This window comes from Rhinoraja longicauda, chromosome 35 (assembly GCF_053455715.1).
Source record: "Rhinoraja longicauda isolate Sanriku21f chromosome 35, sRhiLon1.1, whole genome shotgun sequence".
Lineage (NCBI taxonomy): Eukaryota > Metazoa > Chordata > Chondrichthyes > Rajiformes > Arhynchobatidae > Rhinoraja > Rhinoraja longicauda.
The window spans coordinates 9,101,856-9,124,641 of record NC_135987.1 but is presented as its reverse complement, the minus strand read 5'-3'; the positions used below and the strand labels follow the sequence as shown (position 1 = coordinate 9,124,641).

The 22,786-nt window shown below is 45.9% G+C and overlaps 1 protein-coding gene across 2 annotated transcripts in view; it reads left to right on the top strand.

Moving 5' to 3' along the window:
- The window catches only part of LOC144609981 (rho GTPase-activating protein 22-like), a 343,649-nt gene that overhangs the window by 87,501 nt on the left and 233,362 nt on the right, over positions 1–22,786 (top strand). For both annotated transcript variants that reach the window (XM_078428396.1, XM_078428395.1), the window contains exon 3: positions 8,693–8,780. In XM_078428396.1, coding sequence (XP_078284522.1) covers positions 8,693–8,780 — 88 coding nt within the window. The remainder of the gene's footprint in view (positions 1–8,692; positions 8,781–22,786) is intronic.

Here is a 22,786-nt window from a genome sequence, read left to right as displayed (position 1 = left end):
AATGTTTCTCCAGTAACTCGCCGACTGACAAATTGATGCATTGCTTTCAGAAAAAACACTCAAAGTTAGTGCATCTCCCAATAAAACCATATTTACTCCATCTGCCCCTAACCATTCACAAAGTGATGCCGCACGGGATGATCAAAAACACGGTGATACAGAATAGAGTGGTAGAGCACAGTGATAGAGCATAGTGGTAGAGCACACAGTGATAGAGCATAGAGTGGTAGAGCACACAGTGGTAGAGCATAAAGTGGTAGAGCACACAGTGATAGAGCATAGAGTGGTAGAGCGCACAGTGGTAGAGCGCACAGTGATACACATATTAAGAGAGCACACAGTGATACACACAGTGATACACACAGTGGTAGAGCACACAGTGATACACAAAGTGGTAGAGCACACAGTGATACACACAGTGGTAGAACACACAGTGATACACACAGTGAGAGAGCACACAATGATAGAGCACACAGTGATACACACAGTGACAGAGCACACGGTGATACACACAGTGACAGAGCACACAGTGGTAGAGCACACAGTGATACACACAGTGACAGAGCACACGGTGATACACACAGTGATACACACAGTGATACACACAGTGACAGAGCACACAGTGGTAGAGCACACAGTGATACACACAGTGACAGAGCACACAGTGATAGAGCATACAGTGATACACACAGTGATACACACAGTGATACACACAGTGACAGAGCACACAGTGATAGAGCACACAGTGATAGAGCACACAGTGATAGAGCACACAGTGATAGAGCACACAGTGATACACACAGTGATACACACAGTGACAGAGCACACAGTGATAGAGCACACAGTGATAGAGCACACAATGATAGAGCACACAGTGATAAAGCACACAGTGATACACACAGTGGTAGAGCACACAGTGATAGAGCACACAGTGATAGAGCACACAGTGATACACACATTGATAGAGCACACAGTGATAGAGCACACAGTGACAGAGCACACAGTGATAGAGCACACAGTGATACATACCGTGATACACACAGTGGTAGAGCACACAGTGACAGAGCACACAGTGATAGAGCACACAGTGATACATACCGTGATACACACAGTGGTAGAGCACACAGTGACAGAGCACACAGTGATAGAGCACACAGTGACAGAGCACACAGTGATAGAGCACACAGTGATAGAGCACACAGTGATAGAGCACACAGTGATAGAGCACACAGTGATAGAGCACACAGTGATACACACATTGATACACACAGTGACAGAGCACACAGTGATAGAGCACACAGTGATAGAGCACACAGTGATAGAGCACACAGTGATAAAGCACACAGTGATACACACAGTGGTAGAGCACACAGTGATAGAGCACACAGTGATAGAGCACACAGTGATACACACATTGATAGAGCACACAGTGATAGAGCACACAGTGACAGAGCACACAGTGATAGAGCACACAGTGATACTCACAGTGATACACACAGTGACAGAGCACACAGTGATAGAGCTCACAGTGATACATACCGTGATACACACAGTGGTAGAGCACACAGTGACAGAGCACACAGTGATAGAGCACACAGTGACAGAGCACACAGTGATAGAGCACACAGTGACAGAGCACACAGTGATAGAGCACACAGTGATAGAGCACACAGTGATACACACAGTGATACACACAGTGATACACACAGTGACAGAGCACACAGTGACAGAGCACACAGTGATAGAGCACACAGTGATACATACCGTGATACACACAGTGGTAGAGCACACAGTGACAGAGCACACAGTGATAGAGCACACAGTGACAGAGCACACAGTGATAGAGCACACAGTGATACACACAGTGATACACACAGTGACAGAGCACACAGTGATAGAGCACACAGTGATAGAGCACACAGTGACACACACATTGATAGAGCACACAGTGATAGAGCACACAGTGATAGAGCACACAGTGATAGAGCACACAGTGATAGAACACACAGTGATAGAGCACATAGTGACAGAGCACACAGTGACAGAGCACACAGTGATAGAGCACACAGAGAGATGCAGGTCAGAGGGATGGGATCAGTGACACAGTACAGAACGTTACAGCTTTCTGATACAAGCTCTTTATCGACTGTGCTGTGCAGGCCTTTTGAAAGCACAATCCAGTTCCCCCCACATTCTCGCTCTTGCTCTTTGCTCTTTGGCTGGCATTTGCTTTTCTTTTTAAGTATTTATCTGCGTCCCACTTGACAGTGGTTATTGAAGCTGTTTCCACAACCCCGTGCTTAAAACCATAATCATTACTTGTGCAGATTTTATTTCCCCTCATACACCTGTCTGTTTCCCACTAACCTTTGACTAAAGATAGACACAAAATGCTGGAGTAACTCAGCGGGACAGGCAGCATCTCTGGAGAAAAGGAATGGGTGACGTTTCGGGTCGAGACCCTTCTTCAGACCTTTGACTAAAACAGCTCAGCTTGAAACTTAGTCAGATCTCATTTCCATGAGGAATAGAAAATGTTAGTAACTGTCTGTTCACGTAAAGCTTTTATTCTTAATGGGTTTTGTATCATTTGGAGCATCTAATTGCTAAGCCTCCTTCACTCTTGCCATTAACTCTATTATTTAGTGTTTTTTCTTCAATGGGACTTAATATTCTTGGTTTAAATATATATCCAAAAGAACATGCCAGTGATAGTAACTACAGGGACATTGACTGCTCTCTCTGACTAGCGACCTGTGTACTTTCTATGATTTTACTGCAAAGATGCATACATACACTTGAAAGAACTGCAGATGCTGGTTTAAACCAAAGATAGACAAAACTGGAGTAACTCAGCGGAACAGGCAGCGAGGAGGAACGGGTGACGTTTCGGGTAACGAGACCCCTCTTCAGACTGTACATACACGTGAAAACATACAAAGACAAAGTGTAAGGCAAACTGCAATTAGCTTTGGTAACACGTGAATAACTCTAAACCCGATAATTGGATTTTTTTTCCCAATCATGTCTTCCTCATCCTGGTACATTAATTCACTCTGCTAATGGTAGGATAAAGGAACAATGATAGAGCTTGGAGAGGTGATAAAGCTTTTCACTGTACCTCAGTACACGTGACAATAAACTAAACTGAACTGGACAGCGGAGTCTATATATACGGGGATCATATTTGACAAGTTTCCCATGTGGAAGGTGGAAGAACATTTACAGGGGAAAAGCTGATTCTGCTCCTGTGTTCTCAACCTCATCCAGCAAATACAACTACTTTCCATTCGTTCCGGCTTGATAACTTTCCTCAGGATAAAATCCAAACCACTTCAAAGCCTGAACTCCATCTTCCACGGCTTCTTTCAACTTTACACACTCTGCCAAGCTGGTGTACTAATAGTCTCAGATACAATCTCTATCTCCAGCCTTGAGTCAGACTCTGGCCCCTTGCTTTTAGGTTACCCAAGGAACAGACCAAAGTATTACCTCAATAGGTCTTCCTCCTGGATTCAATGTTGTACTACATTTAAAGATGACAAATGATCTTTATCTTTTGCCATCAGCAAAAGTCACATTTCAATGCATAAGTTAGTAACCTATTAAGATATTATGAAAACAAACATCATGTTGGTGAAAAGTAATTTTTTGGAAGTTCTTGTTCATCTTCAATGCTTTAAATTCAGCATATAATTAGCTTGAATAGACAATAGACAATAGACAATAGGTGCAGGAGTAGGCCATTCGGCCCTTCGAGCCAGCACCGCCATTCACCGTGATCATGGCTGATCATCCACAATTAGTACCCCGTTCCTGCCTTCTCCCCATATCCCTTGACTCCGTTATCATTAAGAACTGAATATAGTTCAATATTCAACAAACAACTGCATAAATTTATTGCAAGAATGAATTTAAAATTAATTCATTTCCAACCTGATTGCGTTTTTTGAAGAGGTGACAAAGGTAATCAATGAGGGAAGGGTGGTGGATGGAGCCCAAGTGGATTTCAGTAAGACATTTGCTAATGTCCTGCATACTAGGCTGATCCAGAAGATCCACAGGATTAACAGTGAAATGATTGTATGGTTTCAGAGCTGGCTTACTCTATGAAGACAGAGGGTGATGGTGGATGGACAATATTCAGGCTGGAGGCCTGTGACCAGTGGAGTTCCACGGGGTACTTGCTGGGACCTCTGTTATTTGTGTGTATTAACCACGTGAACGTAATCGGAGACAGCTTGGTTAGTAGGTTTGCAGATGTTACCAAGATTGCTGGGGTCACGGACTGTGAGGAAGGGTGTCAAAGTGCAGAGCAGTATATAGCTCAGCTTAACAAATGGACGGAGGAATAGCAGTAGAGGTTTAGTCCATGTAGGTGTGAGGTAATGCACATTTGGAGGAAAAAAATTAACGGGAAAATATACAATTAATGGCAAGACCCTTCAACTTGATATAAAAGAGATTTTGGATTCCAAGTCCACAATTAAAAGTGGCAAAACAGTGGTAAAGAAGACAGATGGTATATTTGCCTTCACTTTTCGGGGCATTGAATGTAAGAGTCAGGAAATCATGATGCAGCTTTATCGGACTGTGGTTTGGCCACATTTAGAGTATATTACGTGCAGGTTCCGGTCGGCCCATTACAGGTGGGATGTGAAGGCTTTGGGAAGGGTGCAGAGGAGGTTTACCAGAATGATGCTTGGATCAGGGGGTATTAGCTACGGGGAGAGTTTGGACGGACATTTATTTCAGACAATCAGTCTGAAGAAGGGTCACAACCCGAAACGTCACCTATCCATGTTCTCCAGAGATGCTGCCTGACACGCTGAGTTACTCCAGCACTTTGTGTCCTTTCGTGTAAACCAGCATCTGCAGTTCCTTGTTTCGACATGTCTGCACAGCTCATCCATCTGTATGACTCCTCTCTAAATGTTGGTCAAACTCAAAGGATCTACTATCTAATTAAACATTGTAAACAGCAGATGCTGGAGATCTTCAATAAAGGCACTAAATACTGGACGCCCTCAGTAGGTCAGGCAGCACTGGGCCCAGACAAACGCATGATTGAATAACCGGTAGCCTTGCCATCAGTGTGAAGGGTTTGGCAAGGTTGAACACACCTGGCATCCAGCCTGACTCTCTGAGAAAACCAGTCATGTCGAAACACACAAAAAGTATATATTTTTAAATCTTCTTTTCTGCAGTGGTCGGCTGTTCCATTCATTACACATGTATTCCATTTCATATTGCACCAGAATAAGATGTGTCTACCTAAAGAAATAAAGTACAAGATTATGCACACACAGAATATAGAACAGTACGCTCCAATAGTACTTTATTGTCGCCTGTCCCTTGATAAAGTGAAATTCTTTGTTTTGAAAACAAGTCAATAAAATCACACTATACATACATACCACATCTGGAGTATTGTGTACAGTTTTGGTCTCCTAATTTGAGGAAGGACATCCTTGTAATTGAGGCAGTGCAGCGTAGGTTCACGAGATTGATCCCTGGGATGGCGGGACTGTCATATGAGGAAAGATTGAAAAGACTAGGCTTGTATTCACTGGAGTTTAGAAGGATGAGAGGGGATCTTATAGAAACATATAAAATTATAAAAGGACTGCACAAGCTAGATGCAGGAAAAATGTTCCCAATGTTGGACGAGTCCAGAACCAGGAGTCACAGTCTTAGAATAAAGGGGAGGCCATTTAAAACTGAGGTGGGAAGAAATGTTTTCACCCAGAGAGTTGTGAATTTGTGGAATTCTCTGCCACAGAGGGCAGTGGAAGCCAAATCACTGGATGGATTTAAGAGAGAGCTAGATAGAGCTCTAGGGGCTAGTGGAATCAAGGGATATGGGGAGAAGGCAGGCACGGGTTATTGATTGTGGACGATCAGCCATGATCACAATGAATGGCGGTGCTGGCTCGAAGGGCTGAATGGCCTCCTCCTGCACCTATTTTCTATGTTTCTATGTTTACATATGCACTATCATAGACAGGTGTAAAAGTGTAACGATTGTAATGTGAGAATAGTAGACTTCACCAGGTCTTATACAAGGAGTCTGAAGAAGGGTCTCGACCCGAAACGTCACCCATTCCTTTTCTCCAGAGATACTGTCTGACTCGCTAAGTTACTCCAGCTGTTTGTGTCTATCTTTGGTTTAAACCAGCATCCGCAGTTCCTTCCTACAGAAGGAGTCACCACGTTTCAGCGCCATCTTGTGCTCTTTAAGTTTCAGGTTCTCAACAGTAAAGAGTCTTATCTTGGCCTTAAAGACCTATTGCCCTGGCGGTGGACTAGATTGTTGTGGCAGGAATTTCTGTCTTTTATTTAGACCTGGTAAACTGTAGAAATCCAAAATATGAAGTGTGATTCATATAACTGCTGCCCGACTTCTTTGTGGCAAAATATAACATTTACCACCCATTGACTTTGTCAGACATAAGAGTAAATGCACCTTGATTACAACAGAATCGTAAGTATTTGTAGCAGAGAAACCAAACTCAATTCCACTAATAGACTCAAGAACAGTTTCTACCCCAGTGTCATACGTGAGCTGAACACTGCCAGACACTCACATAAAACTGAATGGAAGGAACGGAACTGATCGGAACACTGTCAGTTACTTGTCAGAAAACATAAGCCTCAATTTAATACAAGTTTACATTCTACTGCACTTATATTGCTTAACATTTGCTAAACTTATTACATGTTACAACCGACCGCACCTTATATTTAATTACATTATTTATTTATTTATTTATTTTTAAACGGCACTTGCAATATGTTAGCTCTCATTGCTGTGCAATAACTTGCTGTCTTGATTGCACTGTACACTGCCTCGACCGTATTGTAATTGTTTTGTCTAACTTCAATACATTCACCCACTCCGTCTACTCACCCACACCCCGATCCGTGACCATATCACCCCCGTCCTTTACAAACTCCACTGGCTCCCCATCCCCCAGAGAATCCAGTACAAAATCCTCCTCATGACCTACAAAGCCCTCCATAACCTGGCCCCATCCTACCTGACTGACCTCCTCCACAGGCACACTCCCACCTGCACCCTCCGCTCTGCTGCTGCCAATCTCCTATCCCCCCCCATCCGGACCAAACTCAGATCCTGGGGGGACAGGGCTTTCTCCATTGCTGCTCCCACCCTCTGGAACTCACTACCCCAAACCATCAGAGACTCCTCCTCACTCACCACATTCAAAACATCACTGAAGTCTCACCTGTTAAGTACTGCCTTCAACCACTGAAGGTCACCTCACCTTCTGTCTCCTTTCTCTGTTCGTTTACTTATTTATCTATCTATTTATTCACTTCCCTATGTTCTTTAAATCCCTGTAAAGCGTCTTTGAGTGTATGAAAAGCGCTATATAAATGTAATACATTATTATTATTATTATTATTATATTGTATTAGAGGTCAGTTTGTTTAATTCAGTAGATTAGGTTTAGCTTGTTATGGATAAAGGTTTATCCGTTGTACTGTCTGCTGTGTGTGATTGCATCATCTGGACTGCTTTAATTTCACTGTACTTTGTGTAGTGACAATAAAGGTTTTTACAATTTACAATATTAGCAATTCGCCCCCAGTATTAAGGCTCCAGGCATTTAATAATGGTCGTTTGTGTTATTCCCACTCAATGCAGCCTGAGTGCAGGCAATGTGTGGCAAATGTTTAGGTGTTATGTATACTACTGTGCCAAGAACATGGAGATCCACTTCAAATTCCTATCTGCCTTCTCCTGAAGTGACACATTAGCTAATTTCCTAACCTAATTTTCTTTCATTGGTTCCCATGGAAAGCATCTTTCTAATTTGTCTTTCCAATCGCAGTAATCTTTTTCACATAGGGTGTGCTGATTTAGTAGCACATATACTTTGAACTTTGAAATTCAGTTTGATTAAAGTCAAAGTATTTGAACTTGCCTCGTCGGAGTTAGTGGAGGACTTTGGGAGGAGAGGAACACCCCTGTCCCCTGTCTCCATCAATGGTGTGGATGTGCAGTTTACCAGGGAGTACACATACCTTGGAATGTACCTGGATAGTAAACTGGACTGGTCCAGGAACCCTGAGGCCCTGTACAAGAAGGGACAGAGCCGCCTGTACTTTTTGAGAAGGCTCCGCTCCTTCAACATCTGCAGTAAGATGCTGCAGATGTTCTACCAATCGGTGGTAGCCAGTGCCATCTTCTTCGCTGCCGTGTGCCGGGGCAGCAGGGCGAAGGCCGCGGACGCCAATAGGATCAACAAAGAGAGGTGGTCTTGGAGGGGAGAATACTCCTCAAACAGCGGAGCATCCTGGACAATACAGCTCACCCCCTCTCCGTGACACACCTGTCAACCTTAGGAGTACCTTAGAGTACCTTAGGAGCAACAGACTGGTTCCACCAAGATGCAGCACAGAACGCCACATGAGATCCTTCTTCCCTGTGGCTATCAAACTATACAACTCCTCCCCCTTCTGTCGTGGGATAGACTGACTCACCCCTCCCCCCTCTTTGTACATCCCTAATCCTTTCCACTCGTCACTTTAATTTCATGCTTCATGGATTTTGTGTTTTATGACTGTTGGCTGATCAATTTCCCTCCTGGGATAAATAAAGCTCAATCGTATCGTATCATATCGTATCATCCCGCCAACAAGTAACGTAGTCTCTCTTTATCCTTAGGGTTCTATCCAACTGCAAGGGAGTCTAGTGAATGAGTTTGCAGCAAACCCTGAGGAGTCGAGCAGGCACCTGTTTGAGATCGTCCCGGGTAAGAACATTGAACCTGTTACTCTGTTTATCTATCTGCAGTTGAGGTTTAAGGTCCTTCAATGTCATGGTTCATTTTACATGTTCTTTTCCTGGCATGATCTTAATGTTACCATCAGATCACTTTGTCATCAGTAAACCATCTCTTCAGTGAGATCTAATGCATTGAACATCACTCTATGGAATTGGGTCTCCACTTTGTAACATAATGGATAATTTGCTTTGAATGGTGATACAGTACATTATAAGTTAGGCATATTAAAGTGTATTCACAGTCACTTACATCATATTACCATGCCAGAATGTTATTTTGAATTCTCCTTTTGTGATCTCGAGTCATTTATACTTTCTTTGTCCGACAGTTACCTGCTTTCACATTTATTCCAAATCAATTCTTTATCATCAGTGGATTAAAGATATCGGTGGCAGTTCCTCCAAATATTTGTTCCACCTTCATCATCTTGTTTTCTCCGGCTGTTGGAGAATTAGCAAGAGCTTCCCAGTTAATGGTTGGCCCCTGGGGAATGTTTTTGAGCAGAGCTAGGAGTGCAGGTACATAGTCCCTTGAAAGTGGCCTCACTTGTAGACAGGGTGGTTGTCAAGAAGGCTTTTGGCACATTGGCCTTCATCAGTCAGGGTATTGAGTGTAGAAGTTGGGATGCTATTGTGCAAGTCATTGGTGAGGCCGCACTTGGAGTACTGACTTCAGTTTTGGTCACCCTGCTATAGGAAGGGTGTTGTTGAGCTGGAAAGAGTGCAAAGAAAATGTACAAGGATGTTGCCAGGACCTGAGGACCTGAACTACAGGGTGAGATGGGGCAGCCCAGCATTTTATTCCCTGGAGCACAGGAGGATGAGGGGGTGTATAAAAAGTGTATAAGACTATGAGAAGAATAAATAGTGTGGATGCACAGTCTTTTATCAAGATTAGGAGAATAAAGAACTAGAGGACATTGGTTTAAGGTGGGAGGGAAAAGATTTAATAGGAACTTGAGGGGCAACTTTTTCACACAGAGTATATGGAACAGGCTGCCAGAGTGGATAATTGAGGCAGGTATTATAACAATATTTAAAAGACATTTGGACAGATACGTGCATAGGAAAAATTTAGAGGGCTGTCTGTACGGAGCTTGTATGTTCTCCCTGTGACCGCGTGGGTTTTCTCCTGGTGCTCCAGTTTCCTCACACATTGCAAAGACAAACAAGTTGGTTGGTTAATTGGCTTCAGTAAATTGTCCCTAGTGTGTGGAATAGTGTGATTGTACTATTGGGTGTTCGTTGACCGGCGTGGACTCAGTGTGCTGACGGCTCTGTCTCCACGATGTATCTCGAAAGTCCAAAGTCTCCTCTGTTAAAAATGCCGGTGGACGATGATTTAACAGAGGTGAGGAAATGAAATTTAACCTTAAGTAAAGGAAGTGAATAGACAATAGACAATAGACAATAGGTGCAGGAGGAGGCCATTCGGCCCTTCGAGCCAGCACCGCCATTCATTGTGATCATGGCTGATCATTCTCAATCAGTACCCCGTTCCCGCCTTCTCCCCATACCCCCTGACTCCGCTATCCTTAAGAGCTCTATCTAGCTCTCTCTTGAATGCATTCAGAGAATTGGCCTCCACTGCTTTCTGAGGCAGAGAATTCCACAGATTCACAACTCTCTGACTGAAAAGGTTTTTCCACATCTCAGTTCTAAATGGCCTACCCCTTATTCTTAAATTGTGGCCCCTTGTTCTGGACTCTCCCAACATTGGGAACATGTTTCCTGCCTCTAACGTGTCCAACCCCTTAATAATCTTATAATAATCTTATACCAAGGAAATCACTTCCTTGGTGAAAATTCTAGTTGTCCACATGTTTAGCCTGAAGTAGAATGTCTTCCATGGCAGGTTGTTCCAGTCAGCTGTAACTCTATTCCCTGGGGTGATATCATCCACTGGCTTTAACTCCATCTAACTGGTGCATCAATTGAGGTTATTAAACTGTCCGCATTGCTATTACAGATGTTACTGCAGGGCCTCTGCTGTCTACTTATTTGATTGCTGCACTCTCGGCATGGACACCAAACCGTAATAAGAAAGAAGTCTGGGCAAACTAATTAAGTTAATCTTGATTCATGGAATCTCTTTGTATCAGATTCCTATAATTTAATTCCGTAACGTGTCTTATCGAAGACGGCGCCTTTTCAGGGGGAGCAACACAGAGATGATGGTAATGCAAAGATTCTAGTCACCGACTAACTGGCAGGGCGGACTTTGTTGAGCTGATTCCTGTCGTGACCCTAATTAGGGTGTCGCGGAATGGAACTGAAAGGTCCAAAGGAGCATTTACGAAGCAGAGAGTCGCGTATAATTCATTTCAAGGGTTGCTCAATATCGGCCAGTCTGTCTCATGCGCTGCATCTTCTAATGATATTACGAAACTGCGCTTAGAAGCACTCAACATTCTTGTGAGCCATCAAAGCAATTTCCCCCACTCCTTTTTGAAAAGCCAAACAGTAAACATTTTTTAAATGGATTTATGATTATGTTGCACATCGTGCACAGAGGAAATATCTTGTTGTACTAAATATACCAAAGAAACCACAGCATAAGCAGCCATTAAATCTGGCTATTTATAGTGGGACAATGAGCACTGTTTTTCTCTTTTATATTATATCCTGATAATGGGATATAATTGCAACGGATTTGCAAAAGGTAAATGATGGTTAACGGAATTTCTCTGCCTCAGAATGCAGTGGAGGCCAATTCTCCGAATGCATTCAAGAGAGAGCTTGATAGAGCTCTTAAGGATAGTGGAGTCAGGGGTTATGGGGAGAAGGCAGGAACGGGGTACTGATTGAGAATGATCAGTCATGATCACATTGAATGGTGGTGCTGACTCGAAGGGCCGAATGGCCTACTCCTGCACCTATTGTCTATTGTCTATTGTCAACCAATTGTGGCTTGTTAGCGTGGCATGGTGTTTAGTGCTTCTCCCCACAGCTCAGGTACCTGGGTTCAATCTTGACCTCGTTCGCTCTCTGTGCGGAGTTTGCATGTTCCTGTTCTATTCCCACTTCCCAGCTGGCAAGTTAATTAGCTGCTGTAAATTGTCCTTAGTGAAGGGGTAGGCCACTCAGAATGGAGATGAGGAAAAACTTTTTCACTCAGGGAGTTGCGAAGCTGTGGAATTCTCTGCCTCAGAAGGCAGTGGAGGCCAATTCCCTGGAAGAGAGAGTTAGATAGAGTTAATGATAGCGGAGTCAGGGGGTATGGGGAGAGGGCAGGAACAGGGTACTGATTGTGCATGATCAGCCATGATCACAGTGAATGGCGGTGCTGGCTCGAAGGGCTGAATGGCCTTCTCCTCCACCTATTGTCTATTGTCTATTGTCTAATGAAGGTAAGTGGCGAAGAAAAAAACCAATCAAAGGCTAGTTTATTGGCATATAACGTGCAGAGGTACAGAGAGGTAAGGAAAGTGGTAGGAACCAATATAATTGCTCTGCATGTAACCAGTGTTGGGGTTTTTCTGCATTATATTAAATCCAGAAATGCTCACGTTATTTCCCCCCAACCCATTATTCACCACTCCAGCTTCCTCACCCAATTGACACATCAACCCTTTGGTAAATCATATCATGGTTTTTTTTCTTGAAATCTATATACTAAAACTCTCGTTTGTTATCTTGTTTGTGATCGAACTACAGCCAAAACGGTACACGATAGCGTGACAAGGGAGGGAGGGAGGGAGGGAGGGAGGGAGGGAAAGAAGGAGGGAGGGAGAGAGGGAGGGTTTTCACTGAGATCTTCGGTTTCCTCCCACACTCCAAAGACGTACAGGTATGTAGGTTAATTGGCTTGATGTACATGTAAATTGTCCCTAGTGTGCGTAGGACAGTGGTGATGTGTGCGAATTGCTGGTCGGTGCGGACTCGGTGGGCCGAAGGGCCTCTTTCCACGCTGTATCTCCAAACTAAACTAAACTAAAACTAAAACTAAATAGGCAAATGAAGGGAAATCACAGGAGATCACTGAACAAGGATGAAATGGCAAACAGCACCTCATATTTTGCTTGGGCAGCTTACACCCCGGCAGTATGAACACTGACTTCTCTAACTTCAAGTAACCCTTGCTTTCCCGCTCTCTCTCCATCCCTCCCACTTCACAGTTCTCTGACCAGTCTTACTGTCTCTGAGTACATTTTATCTTTGCTTTGTCGTTACCTTCTCCCAGCTAACAATGATCTATTCAACATTTTCCTTGATCTGCATTCCCTTTGCCCTGCTTTCACACCTTACACTTCCTTACCAATGTATCTCCCTCTCCACTGACATCAGCCTGAAGAAGGGTCTCGACCCGAAATGTCACCTGTTCCTTCTCTCCAGAGATGCTGCCTGTCCCGCTGAGTTACTCCAGCATTTTGTGTCTATCTAAGGATGAAATAATGGCTTGGAAGGATTCAGAGACAGGATGGTTGTAGAAACGTGATCTGTACCATGTATTTGAAAAGTAAAGATAGGCACAAAAAGCTGAAGTAACTCGATGGATCAGATAGCATCTCTGGAGAAAAGGAATAAGTGAAGCTTCGGGTCGAGACCCTTCTTCAGACGGAGAGAAGAGCAGAACTTCTTCAAAGCAAGCAAGCCTTGTGGAGATTTCATAGAGGAGCAGACAAAATGTGTAGGAATGAACTGCAGATGCTGGTTTAAACCAGAGATAGACACAAAAAGCCGGAGTAACTCAACGGGTCAGACACCATCCATCTCTGGAGAAAAGAAATAGGTGACGTTTTGGGTCGAGACCGTTCTTCAGACCTTTAAAAGGTGAAGAGGATTTGGAGAGTTCGAAAAATACAAGATCATTTAAAAAATAAAACGAGGCTTCAGGTGAGAAATCAGAAATACTTTATCATATGAAGGAAGTTTGTCCATAAACAAACATTCCATTTATCAATTTTCATCACAGTGTATGTAATGTTTGGACTCTGTGTCTTTCGTTACAATTCTATTTTTTGCTGTAATACTGAACCACTCTGTCCATTGAAATATTGCACCGAATGTCAATAACACATAAGGATACAAAGTGCTGGAGTAACTCTAGCAGCTAATCTGGAGAACATGGATAGATGATGTTTTGGGTCGAGACCCTGCTTCAGGCTGTCAATAACACATATTTCCCAATTTTCTCGATTTTCAAAATTTCATGAACTAAACATTTCCCAAAAAGCATTTCTTGTGCAGGAAATTGACAAATGGCTGCATAAATATGCAATTCTCCACAACTAACGATTGTAGATGAGCTTTCAAGTCCATTATGTTGTCTTGAATAAGGGTAAATGATGCAAAAGGAGGGAAAGTTTCTTCCTGAATCAGCCATATTATGGCGAGTCTGGAAACTTGTTGGTTGTAGAAGAAGTTTATTGCGACAGCAATATTCGAATACAAAGGTTAAACAACAAGGTAAAGGACAACCATCAAAAACTCACTGTCTTCTTCGAAGACTTCTCTGAACTGAACCTTTTCGGGCGCCAAAAGCGCACATGACCACGCTGTCCAATCAGCGATGTCGCTCTCTGGACCAATCCCTACGGTCGCGCTCACACGTGACCTTGCTGGCCAATCTGAGGGTTCGACGACCCGGACCATTCTCTATGGTCGCTACATGACCCCCCCCCCAGAACCCGAGGTACGGAACCTAGCAGGGAGCCGGATTTAGCGACCATAACGAGTAAGGAGAGGGGCAGCCTGAACCACAGGAGCAGGGGATTCCGGACTTGGAGGAACTGCCGGAACGGGGGGTCCTGGACTGAGCGGAACTGACGGAGGCCGGCCTCTCCTAGGGGTTTGGCCGACCAGGACTGGTTGATCCGGATCCAAGTGTGCAGGTTTAAGCCGGGACACCGAGACGAGCTCACTCCTGCCGCACACGTCTAAGGTGAAGGTAACCGTCCCCTTACGCAAAACCCGGAACGGCCCTTGATAGACCCTCTGCAACGGGGCACGATGGGAATCTTTTCGCAAAAACACAAACTCACAGTCCTTCAGGGAAGGCCGTTCATGTACCATGGGACACCCATGACGTGAAGTCGGAACTGGAGCCAGGGAACCCACCCGTGCCCGGAGAGATGCTAAGACTGATGGGACTGGAGGCAGCTGGTCTGAGGGGTCCGGAAACAAATCTCCGGGTACTCGAAGTGGCGAGCCATATACTAGCTCCGCGGACGACGCACCGAGATCTTGCTTAGGAGCAGTCCGGATGCCCAGAAGGACCCAGGGGAGTTGGTCTACCCAGTCCGGGCCTTCAAGCCTTGCACTGAGGGACGCCTTGAGTTGACGGTGGAACCTTTCTACAAGTCCATTTGCCTGGGGGTGATATGCAGTTGTGGGTTGTAACTTGGAACCGTACAGTTCTGCGAGCGCGGGACGAAGTGAACTGCGGCCCCCTGTCAGTGGTAATAACTGCCGGGACCCCGAAACGTGCTACCCAATGGAGGGCCAAAGTCCTGGCACAAGAGGCTGCCGAGATATCAGACAATGGGAAAGCCTCTGGCCACTGGGTGAACCGATCCACCACCGTGAGGAGGTGGGTGTAGCCCCGGGAGGAAGGCAAAGGCCCGACTAAATCCACGTGGATGTGGAAAAAACGAACTGCTGGGACTTCGAACTCCTGTACGGGGGGCTGGACATGGCGCTGGACTTTAGCGGTCTGACAGGGAACGCAGGAACGCGCCCAACCCGCTACCTGTTTCCGTAGGCCATGCCAGACAAACCGAGCTGCTACCAAAGCAGAGGTGGAGCGGATGGACGGGTGCGCCAGCCCATGAATGGCATCAAAAACCCGGCGCTGAAGGGAGGGCGGTACTACCGGCCTGGGACGGGGAAGGGAAACATCACACCAGACTTTCGTGCCTTCCGACCCGCAGGCTACCTGAGCCAACTTCAATCCCGAAGTGGTGGACTGGTATGCCGAGGCGGTATCCGCTAGAAGCTGTGCCTCCGCAAGCTCCTGGGGATCCACCTCGCAGTCCACCGCCGAAATAGGGGAAAAAGCAGGTCTAGACAGGGCGTCAGCAACGGCATTAAGCTTACCTGCGACATGACGGACATCGGTGGTAAATTCGGAGATAGCAGTCAGATGCCGCTGCTGGCGGGCCGACCATGGGTCAGACAATTTGAAAAATGCAAATGTTAATGGTTTGTGGTCCGTAAAGGCCACAAATGGGCGGCCCTCAAGGAAATACCTGAAATGACGAACAGCTAAATAGAGGGCCAGAAGCTCTCGGTCAAATGCGCTATACTTCAGCTCAGCCGAATTTAGTTGCCGGCTGAAAAACGCCAAGGGCTGCCAACGGCCACCGACCTGCTGCTCCAAGACCCCGCCCACCGCCGCGTCAGAGGCGTCAACCGTCAGGGCCGTGGGGGTGGAGGGGCTCGGGTGGACCAACATGGTGGCGTCTGCTAATGCTGCCTTAGCTGCTGTAAAAGCCGACTCTGCAGCCGGGGACCATATCAACTCTACCGGATTTCCTGCAAGGCACTGGAAGAGTGGGCGCATGACCCGCGCAGCTGCTGGAACGAACCTATGGTAGAAGTTAACCATGCCTACGAACTCCTGTAGTCCTTTTACTGTGGTGGGCCTGGGAAATACCCGGATAGCCTCCACCTTCTCGGGCAAAGGGGAGGCGCCGGCAGGGGTAATTCTGTGCCCTAGAAAATCAAGAGCAGGAAGGCCGAATTGACACTTGGAGGGTTGGATAATGAGCCCGTGGTCTTGGAGCCGCTGGAACACAGTCCGCAAGTGGACCTGGTGTTCCTGCACTGAGGGGCTGGCGACCAGGATGTCGTCTAAATAAATAAACAAAAAGGGTAAACCCCGACCCACACGGTCCATTAGTCGTTGGAAAGCCTGTGCCGCGTTCTTTAAACCGAAAGGCATACGCAACCATTCGAACAACCCGAATGGAGTAATCGTGGCAGTTTTCTGTATATCCTCCGGCCGCACCGGAATCTGGTGGTATCCTCGCACCAAATCGATTTTGGAGAACACCACCGCCCCTTCCAGCCCAGACGAAAAGTCCTGTAGGTGCGGTATAGGGTAGCGATCAGCCGTGGTGATAGCATTGAGACGCCGATAATCGCCACATGGTCTCCACCCCCCAGATGCCTTGGAGACCATATGCAACGGCGAGGCCCATGGGCTGTCGGACGGACGGACAATGCCCATTTCCTCCATCTTCCTAAATTCCGCCCGTGCCACCACCAGTTTGTCTGGCGGTAGTCTCCTGGCCCGAGCGAAAACGGGAGGGCCCTCGGTGCGGATGTGATGGACCACGCCGTGCTTGGCCGAAGGCGTGTCAAAACGTTGGATGAGCAGCTCTGGAAACTCCGCCAGGATCTCAGCATACGAGTCAGGGGCCGCGACGACGGCCTGGACAGTAGGGCTGGGCGGGGAGGCGATTGTCGGAGCGACGGGCTCCTCGCTGGCGGAAGGTCGGAGGTCGTTACCGCGGACATCAGGGACCAGTGAAAAAGCCCAGAGAAAATCTGCACCTAGGATCGCTTGTCTGACGTCCGCTATGATGAATGGCCTAACACAAGGGACATCTTCCGTATACCGAAAGTGCGAATGGGGCTGCCATTAACCGCGATGAGGGTGGGACCTGTCTTACCCGTTCTGGTTTCGAGGTCGGTCGGCGGCACTATACTGACGATGGCTCCCGTGTCCACCAAAAATTCTGTGTCCGTGAATCGATCATGGACGTAGAGGCGTCGGTTCTGGCCAATCGCAACTGCCCCTATGTACGATTGGCCGAGGCATTTCCTGCGAAGGTACAAGGTGAGCGGCAGTTGCGGGATTCTCTACCCCATCATAGGTGATAATAGCACCAGCCGCGCTTGTGCGGATCTTTTTGGCGGGCTTTTGGAGAACTGGCGGGAGACGCGGCGCCATCTTGATGTCGCTGTGGCGTGGTCACTGATGTCGAGACCTTGTTGATCGAACCGCTTGCCTTCGATTTAGCCGCTATGAGCGCGTCCGCTTTCGCTGCATATGCTTCGGGGTCCTTAAAAGAACAATCCGTGAGCAGCAGTCGGACATCCTCGGGAAGCTTCTCTCGGAATGCCTGTTCGAACATGAGGCAATCCGTATGCTCACCGGCTAGCATCATCATCTCGACCATGAGAACGGACGGCCGTCGATCTCCGAGGTCCGGTAGGTGCAGAAGTTTTTCAGCGCGATCGTGCCTATTAAACCCGAAGGTTCGCAGTAACAATTTCTTCATTGCCTCGTACTTGCTTTCCGCAGGCGGATTAACGATGAACCGCATCACGCGTGTGGTCGTCTCCGGTGATAGAGCGCTGACGAGATAGTAATACTTCGTCGCGTCGGCCGATATGTTCCTTAAATGAAATTGGGCTTCGGTGTGGACAAACCAAGATTGCGGTTGATGTGTCCAAAACGACGGAAGGTGAACGCTTACCGCGCTTAACTCCGGTGTGCTGGGCGCAGCATCCAACAACGGGGCGTCGTGTTCCTGTATAGTCGGTGATCGTCCAGATCACGTCGGGGTCACCAATATGGCGAGTCCGGAAACTTGTTGGTTGTAGAAGAAGTTTATTGCGACAGCAATATTCGAATACAAAGGTTTAACAACAAGGTAAAGGACAACCATCAAAAACTCACTGTCTTCTTCGAAGACTTCTCTGAACTGAACCTTTTCGGGCGCCAAAAGCGCACATGACCACGCTGTCCAATCAGCGATGTCGCTCTCTGGACCAATCCCTACGGTCGCGCTCACACATGACCTTGCTGGCCAATCTGAGGGTTCGACGACCCGGACCATTCTCTATGGTCGCTACAATATGGTATTAAATAAAAGAGCTAGCTCAAAGTTTGCAATGTTCCTTCCTTTCTGAGAGCGTTTTTAAGTCAATCTACAGAGAATCAATGGGCCTCTGAGGCAGGAGAGGTAGAGACTGGATGTGGGAAGAATATAAATACACTATTGTGCAACCTGGGAATGATAATGTGGGATGGTGAAGCTGGAGGGGATGTTTGGCAGAACATTGGTGAAATTAGTCTTGAGAGGGAGACTCCATAAAATACAGTAAAATCTCAGCTGATCTGTGGAAGGAGATAGATAGATAGATAGATAGAGAGAGAGAGAGAGAGAGAGAGAGAGAGAGAGAGAGAGAGAGAGAGAGAGAGAGAGAGAGAGAGAGAGAGAGAGAGAGAGAGAGAGAGAGAGAGAGAGAGAGATAGATGTTTATTTGTCATTCCACTCCTTACAGATCATGCAACGAATGGAACGAAACAGAGTGCCTCTGGGGGCCATCGTGCAGTACAAATGCAAAGCAAATAGACAGGGGATGACAATGCAGTACAATACGATACAGCACAATACACTTAGACAGTGCAATATAGTACAATACTTATCGACAGGGGATTAAAGCATGTAAACGGTAAAAGGTAGAGCATTTAACCAAGAGTTTAATGCATGTAAACGGTGAATTTAAAAACATCAATGAGAGCAGGTAAATTATTGATTGCACATTACACATTAGCAGTAAAGAAACATTTGATTGCTTCTGTTTCCACGGATGCTGCCTGACCTGCTGAGCTTTTCAGCATTTTCTGTTTTTATTTCTGATTTCCAGTGTCTGTACTTTGTTTGATTTTCTGCGTTTTTCAGTTTAGTTTTAGTTTATTGTTACGTACAGTGAAATGTTTTTGCGGGTCAGATTCAGGTGTTGGCGGGGATGACACTTGGGAATGAGCTGACTTGCTGATCAAATGCACATGGATGGGAAGGTTGAGCTTCCAACTCCATCCCACAAAAACCCACCCATGCACACTTCAAACTGTACCACCAAATTTCCACCATCAGTGGATCGGAATTCTGCAACTCACAAGGAACTGCAGATGCTGGTGCATACCGAAGATGGACACAAAGTGCTGGTGGACTCAGCAAGTTAGGCAGCATCTCTGGAGAAAAAGGATGGGTGATGTTTCGGGTCGGGACCCTTCTTCAGACTTGAAGTCTAAAGTTCTTGAGTCTCAAGAAGGGTCCCATCCCGAATGTCACCCATCTTTCTTCTCCAGAGATGGAGATGGTCTCGCCTGACCCACTGAGTTACTCCAGCACTCTAGATCTATCTTCCCAACAGCACTATCAGGATGTCTTCCCAATGGCTGCACAACTAGGAAGGTTCAGGACTTCCTTCCGAAGGATAATTCGAGATGGACAATGCACGGTCGCCCGAGTTTAGTTTTAGTTTAGTTTAGTTTATTGTCACGTGTACCGAGGTTGAGTGGAAAGCTTTTGTTTAAACAAAGTAGAAGGGGCAATAATCTGGGCAGGGGAAGAGGAACAACTGATGTTCAAGGAGAGCTTGGTGTAGACTATTGTAAAGAAGTGAAGAGCTTGATGTAGATGTTGATGTAGACTAAGAGGAATGAAGGATGGTGGGGTAGCATTGAATGGCCATTCTCTGAGTGCTTTTGAAGTTGTTTCTTATCATCTACCTCCCAGTTGCCTCCTTCTCATTAGGGACTGTCATCATGCGCAAACATTTCACAAAAGGTTTCTGTTTATAAAGGACATTTGCAAAGATCTGGCATCATGAAATTGAGCAACCGAATATTAAAATATCATTAAAATGATGAGAAAAGATGAAATGAGGAACACTCTCAATAAAATGTCATGCCCCTCAATTTTCTTGCCGTGTGAGTTTCACAGTTTCAGCCTCATTAAATGAGCTGACCCTGTTCACATTTCCAATATTTTTGAGTTATGTTCGCCATTTAAGAATCTGCAGCTCCAAAAATAAAATGACATTTTGCGAACTACAGTACACTAATAAGATCTGACTGAGTGGGAAACCCCAGTCTAATGAAAGTGCTCGTTAAAGTTTCTGATACAATTCTCACTTCTTCAGTGTGTAAGTTGAGTCATAACTTCTCTGTAGGATGTGTGTGGTCTCACAATATTAATCAAGAATAAAATTCCATATATCCTGCCATTTACTGCAACGTGGCTCCATGCCACACCGATAGGAAAGGTTTCGAGGGAGATGGGCCAAACATGGGCAAATGGGACGTTTAGATGGGACATCTTGCTTAACATGGACAAAGGGCCTATTTCGTGCTGTCTGACTCCATGATTATTAGGTTGATCTGGCATCCAGCCATGTGCTTGAGTTTATCTTTCTCTATGGTACATGCAGAGTAGACTGTTGATATCGATGGAAGACTACAATGCTCGGATCTTGGCAGTTGCATCCATTCTATGGGTTTCAATACAAACTCTGGAATGAATTAGAAACATCCATAATTGTAATATAGACACAAAATGCTGGAGTAATTCAGCGGGACAGGCAGCTTCTCTGGAGGGAAGGAATGGGTAACGTTTCAATAGACAATAGACAATAGGTGCAGGAGTTGGCCATTTGGCCCTTCGAGCCAGCACCGCCATTCACCGTGATCATGGCTGACCATCCACAATCAGTACCCCGTTTCTGCCTTCTCCCCATATCCCTTGACTCTGCTATCATTAAGAGCTCAGTCTAACTCTCTCTTGAAAGCATCCATGGAATTGGCCTCCACTGCCTTCTGAGGCAGAGAGTTCCACAGATTCACAACTCTCTGAGCGAAAAAGTTTTCCCTCATCTCCGTTCTAAATGGCCCACCCCTTATTCTTAAACTGTGGCCCCTGGTTCGGGACTCCCCCAACATTGGGAACATGTTTTCTGCCTCTAGTGTGTCAAATCTCTTAATAATCTTATATGTTTCAATAAGATCCCCTCTCATCCTTCTAAGAGGGGATTTTATTCTGATCGAGACTCTTCGATACTAATGTCCTGTTTTAAGCTAGCCTTCACGTATCGCCACATCATTTGGCAGATCACTGGAAGGTTAACAGTGTGGATCATTTACTGGATCAGAGTCCAGAGTTCTCAACCATTCGTCTGTCGATATGGGTTCAAATCCCACCATGGCAGCTGGGAAATTTAAGTGATAAAAAAAACATGGAATTTAATATAATAACAGTCTCGGTGACAGTAACAACAGAGCTACCAGATAATTGTTAAAAACATGTTTAGTTTCGGAAAGAAAATCTCCCATCATTACCCATTCTGCATCAGTATGTAACTTACAATCCAGCTGAGTTACATAGAAACATAGAAAATAGGTGCAGGAGTAGGCCATTCGGCCCTTCGAGGCTGCACCGCCATTCAATATGATCATGGCTGATCATCCAGCTCAGTATCCTGTACCTGCCTTCTCTCCATACCCCCTGATCCCTTTAGCCACTTCGTGTCGTAAGGTCATAAGGTCATGTGATAGGAGCAGAATTAGGCCATTCGGCCATTCAAGTCTACTCTGCCATTCAATCATGGCTGATCTATCTCTCCCTCCTAACCCCATTCTCCTGCCTTCTCCCCATAATCCCTGACACTTGCACTTATCAAGAATCTATCTATCTCTGCCTTAAAAATTACCATTAACTTGGCCGCCACAACCTTCTGTGGCAACGAATTCTACAGATTCACCACCCTCTGACTATCTTAATGTCTATCTTAAAATCAAGCAATGCGGCTTATTCCTGACTGTCTCTCACATTTAGGAGATAGATTTTTTAGATTTAGATTTAGAGATACAGCGCGGAAACAGGCCCTTCGGCCCACCGAGTCCGCGCCGCCCAGCGATCCCCGCACATTAACACTACCTTACACACACTGGGGTCAATTTTTACATTTACCCAGTCAATTAACCTACATACCTGTAGTTCTTTGGAGTGTGGGTGGAAACCGAAGATCTCGGAGAAAACCCACGCAGGTCACGGGGAGAACGTACAAACTCCGTACAGACGGCGCCCGTAGTCAGGATCGAACCTGAGTCTCCGGCGCTGCATTCGCTGTAAGGCAGCAACTCTACCGCTGCGCCACCGTGCCGAGATAGGTAATAACCTCCACAAACTGTGCTGAATAAATAGCCCCGATCCTTTACAGACAGTGTCGTTATGT